The 4,752-nt window shown below is 45.2% G+C and overlaps 1 protein-coding gene across 1 annotated transcript in view; it reads left to right on the forward strand.

The window, feature by feature from the left end:
* The window catches only part of TNN (tenascin N), a 63,399-nt gene that overhangs the window by 28,432 nt on the left and 30,215 nt on the right, over positions 1 to 4,752 (forward strand). Inside the window, exons 9-10 of the mRNA XM_034667647.1 lie at positions 519 to 625; positions 2,421 to 2,684. Coding sequence (XP_034523538.1) covers positions 519 to 625; positions 2,421 to 2,684 — 371 coding nt within the window. The remainder of the gene's footprint in view (positions 1 to 518; positions 626 to 2,420; positions 2,685 to 4,752) is intronic.

Here is a 4,752-nt window from a genome sequence, read left to right on the forward strand (position 1 = left end):
CTCGATCCCGGAACGCCAGGATCACGCCCTGAGCCAAAGGCAGACGCTTAACGACTGAGCTACCCAGGCGCCCCATAGATGAATGTTTTAGGCAGAAATAATAACAACGTTTTATTAGCGAAAAATAAGCAAATATCTGATCACTTTTAGTCCCCAACATGTATCATTTTAGTAATTATCCATACTTCATTTAAAGTTAAAGCTTCTCCTTGCCATCAGTTTGGGCCGTTGGCAGGCTAACTGCAGGCTAACTGCCTGCCCTGGGAAGGGAACGTGCTCGACTTCTCTGGTATTTCCCTTCTGGTACTTTAGGCCCCCTCCTTCCAGCATGCTAACTGCGGTTTCTGACCCATGTATGTTTGGCACAGCTTGGAGAGAGGTCAGGGAGCAGAAAGAGGAGAGGTAAGGGGTCTTACTTGACCGTAACGGTCACAGCTGCCCCGGGCCTGTCGTGGAGCCTGACGGGTGTTAAAGCTAATGTTTTCCCGCATGGAGCACTTCTGCATGCTCTTCTGCAGCCCCCCTACACTCCGCTCTTTCATCATAGTGATCCTGTTGGCAGACGCATCTCTCCTGCTGGTCACCTGCTCCCTCTCCTCTGCCTGCACATGTGGGGTGCACTCCGGTGCCTTTCTGGTTGGGGTCACTTCATCCCTCTGAGTGAGCCTCTTGGACACGTTCTAAAACCATCCCAGGTGGGCCCTTCCTTCCTTTCCTCGGGTCCACGGGGAACATGCATGCACCCTCTGTCCATTCAACTGAATGTATGGTCCTTATGCAAGGCTGCAGCCTCCGATCACTCTGCATCAGAACAAACAGCCGTTTTCTCACCTCTTAGATATTTTAGGCCCGTGTCAGACACCAGCCCGCGGTGCTCCGCAAGCCATGAGCAGAGTTTCTCAATCTTGGCACTATTGAAATTTTTGGCCTGATTAATTCTTTGTTGCCAGGGTCCATCTTGTGTGCCATAGGCAGTTTAAGGCATTCCTGGCCTCTACCCATTAGACACCAGGAGCCTCCCTATCCCACTCTGAATTGTGACAACCAAGTTGGTCTTGAGACCTTGCCAATCATTCCTGGTTGAGAACACTTGCTCCAGGGTATGCGTAACCCGCTCTGTAAGGGATCCCGTTGCAAGTGCTTATTCGAGGTTTGGGTCTCACCCATGAAGCTCACAGTGTGATGTGCCCAAAGAAATCCACTCTTGAAGTCCCATCTCTTTGGCCTCTCAAACCTCTTTTTTTTTTTTTTAAAGATTTTGTTTATTTGCTGGAGAAAGAGAGAGTGAGTACAAGCAGGGGAAGTGGTAGGCAGAGGGAGAAGAAGGCTCCCCACTAAGCAAGGAGCCTGATATGGGACTTGATCCCAGGACCCTGGGATCATGACCTGAGCTAAAGGCAGATGCTTGACTGACTGAGCCACCCAGGTGTCCCTCCAACCTCTTTCATAGTCTGGAGATGGCTGGTCAGCCAAGGGCCACAAGACTGTTGGTCCTGCCTTGGCTGTGGGCTCTCAGGTTGGAATGTAGATACCAGTTTTCTTGGGGTCACAGCCCAAACCAGTATAAGAGAGTCCTGCTTGATCATACCATTGCACATCTGTGACAGGACCTAGAAACAAGGACTTTAGGGAAATGACTTTTGCAATGAATTATTTGAAACAAAAACATGCTATTATTTTCTTGGTGACTACATTTTTTAATGCCTTCCTTGTGCATAGTATGGAGGCTCTTAATCTTCATTCATAAAATATCAGCAAGGTGATATAATTAATAATAGCTTATGGTCATTGGTCATCTAGTCTGTACCAAGAATTGTCATAAACGGCGTATTATTATTATTAGCTCATTTAATACAGCAAGTTTCCAGGATATACACTAATATTACCTTGCTCTGCCTTTTTTTTCTATAGACACTAATATTCAATATTTTCAAGGTCCCTTTTTACATGACATTTTTTGTCTGGGTTTTCAGAGGCACCCAGCGAGATATGTACAGTAACTATTAATCCTATTTTATAAATGTAGAGATGTGAGGTGACTTACCCAAGGTCATCAAGCAAATAAGTAATTTATGAAATTAGATGTATGTATGGAACATAACTGCTCAAAGGAACTTTAAAGTCTATCCAACCTGAACCCCAGATTTACAGGATGATGAGGCTGAGGCTCAGCCAGGGGCAGGTGAGACGTGCAGGGCCATAGCTTTTCTGACTCTGGATCTAGTGCTCATTCTACTGTCCTGTGCTGGCTGTTTGAGGATCCAAGAGTCCAGCCATGGAGAGAAGATCTACATCCATGAACCAGCTGAAAACTGATATAGGAGATGGGAAAAACATAAGAACAGGAAACTGCCTCCCTCCAAGCAACATGGTCTAACTCTTTGGTGCTTGTTAATAGTGCACTTTAACTTTCCTTTCAGACATTGACAGCCCAACAAATCTGGTGACTGACCGGGTGACAGAGAACACAGCCACCATCTCCTGGGACCCGGTGCAGGCCGTCATCGACAAGTACATGGTGCGCTACACGTCTGCGGACGGAGACACCAGGGAGGTGTCCGTGGGGAAGGAACAGAGCAGCACCATCCTGACGGGCCTGAGGCCAGGTGTGGAGTACACGGTCCAGGTGTGGGCCCAGAAGGGGGACCGGGAGAGCAAGAAGGCTGACACTAAGGCCCCAACAGGTAATAGAGCATTGTTCTTTGAGAATGTAAAGCCTAAGCTTATGACTAGTCCAATTTGTTTTCTTGCTTTGACACTGGCAGACTAGATGATTTATGGAAGGGTAAGATAGTGTCCCTTCATAAGAGACTGCACACACCATCTTTCACTTCCCTTTTACACACGATCTCAAACTAAGGAGCTCACCCTTGGCCTCATACTTTGGTCTTAGAAAGATAAATGATGATTGGTCCCATCTACTCACCATTCCTCTGATTTGTGTTCAATCATTGAAATGTTTCTTCTTGAGAGGGAAAAGATAGGAAGAAACCATATATGTTAGGATCTATGAGCCTTGTACTTTAGGGAAATGGTTTTTGCTCTGATCTCTTTGGGACAAGGAAGGGTTATTGTTTTCTTAGTGGATAAATCCTCTCTGGAGCACTGTGTGCTCTGTTCTGAGGACCCTAAGGTTGCACTTCTATACTGTATTGGTTTATAATTTTTAAAGCTCTTTCATCTCACTTTCTCATTTTTAAAATGATGTTATTTACATATTTTAGAGAAAGAGGCAGGGGGTAGGAGCAGAGGGACAGGGAGAGAATCTCAAGTAGACCTCACGCTCAGCACAGAGCCTGGCATGGGGCTCCATCCCGTGAGCCTGAGATCAGGACTTGAGCCGAAATCAAGAGTTGGACACTTAACCGACTGAGCTACCCCGGCATCCCTTCTCATTTTTTTGAAGAACAGATTTATTGAGATATAATTTGCTTTCCATAAAATGTAGTCTTTTAAATCATGTAATTCAGTGGTTTTTGTATATTTACAATTATGCAACTACCACTAGTATCTAATTCAGAAGATTTTCATTACCCTGAAAAGAAACTCCTTGCTCGTTAGCAGTCCCTCCCCATCTCAACTCCCCTAGCCCTAGGAAACTACTACTTTCTGTCTCTATAGAGTTCCTTATTCTGGACATTTCATATAAGTGGATCCATACAACCTGTGGCGTTTCATGACTGGCTTTATTCACTATGTGTAATATTTTCAAGGTTAATCCACGTTGTAGCATGTGTCAGTACTTTATTTTCTTGCCAAATAATATTCCATTGTATGGATGTAATACATCGTGTTTATCCATTTGTCACTGTGAGCATTTGGGTTGTTTCCACTTTTTGGCTATTGCGAATAGGGATACTATGAGCATTTGTGTACAGATTTTTGTGTAGACATGTTTTCAGTTCTTTGGGGTTTATACCTAGGAGTGGAATTGCTGGGTCACATGGTAACTCTATGTTTAACTTTTTGAGGAATGGCTAAATTGTTTCCAGAGTGGTGGCACTATTTTCATACCCACCAGGAATGAATGAGGGTTGTTCCTCATTTACTTGGTCCTCAAAGGCATTTGGTGAGATGGGTAGCACAGGGATCAATATCCCCATTTTACAGTTCAGAAACCTCAAATACAGAGACGTGAATAATTTTTATAAGTCATGAAATTAGCTGATGATTCATGGAGTCAGATTTGTGGAGTATTTATAGAATATTATGGTACCTTAATATCTAGATAGTAAGGCCCGCCGTCTACAAAGAAGGAACTGAGGCTCGGCTGGAGGCAGCAGAGCTAGCTGTCCAGGGCCACAGCTGGCTGATGACAGAGTTAGCCCTAGACCTCTGGTCTGTTGGCTCTGCTCTGGGCTTACCTGCCGCTCTGCTCTGCATCTCTAGGCTAGAAAAGAACCTCGCTCTTCTGACTCTGGATCTAGTGCTTATTTTACTGTCCTGTGTTGCCTCCTTGAGGATCCAAGAGTCCAGCCATGGAGAGAAGGTCTACATGCATGAACAGGCTGTAAACTGATATAAAAGATGGGAAAAACATAAGAACAGGAAACTGCCTCCCTCCAAATAACATGGTCTAATTCTTTGGTGCTTGTTAATAGTGCATTTTAACTTTCCTTTCAGACATTGACAGCCCAACAAACCTGGCCACCGACCGGGTGACAGAGGACACAGCCACCCTCTCCTGGGACCCGGTGCAGGCTGATATCGACAAGTACATGGTGCGCTACACGTCTGCGGACGGAGACACCC

Source organism: Ailuropoda melanoleuca, chromosome 8 (assembly GCF_002007445.2).
Source record: "Ailuropoda melanoleuca isolate Jingjing chromosome 8, ASM200744v2, whole genome shotgun sequence".
In the NCBI taxonomy this organism is placed as follows: Eukaryota; Metazoa; Chordata; class Mammalia; order Carnivora; family Ursidae; genus Ailuropoda; species Ailuropoda melanoleuca.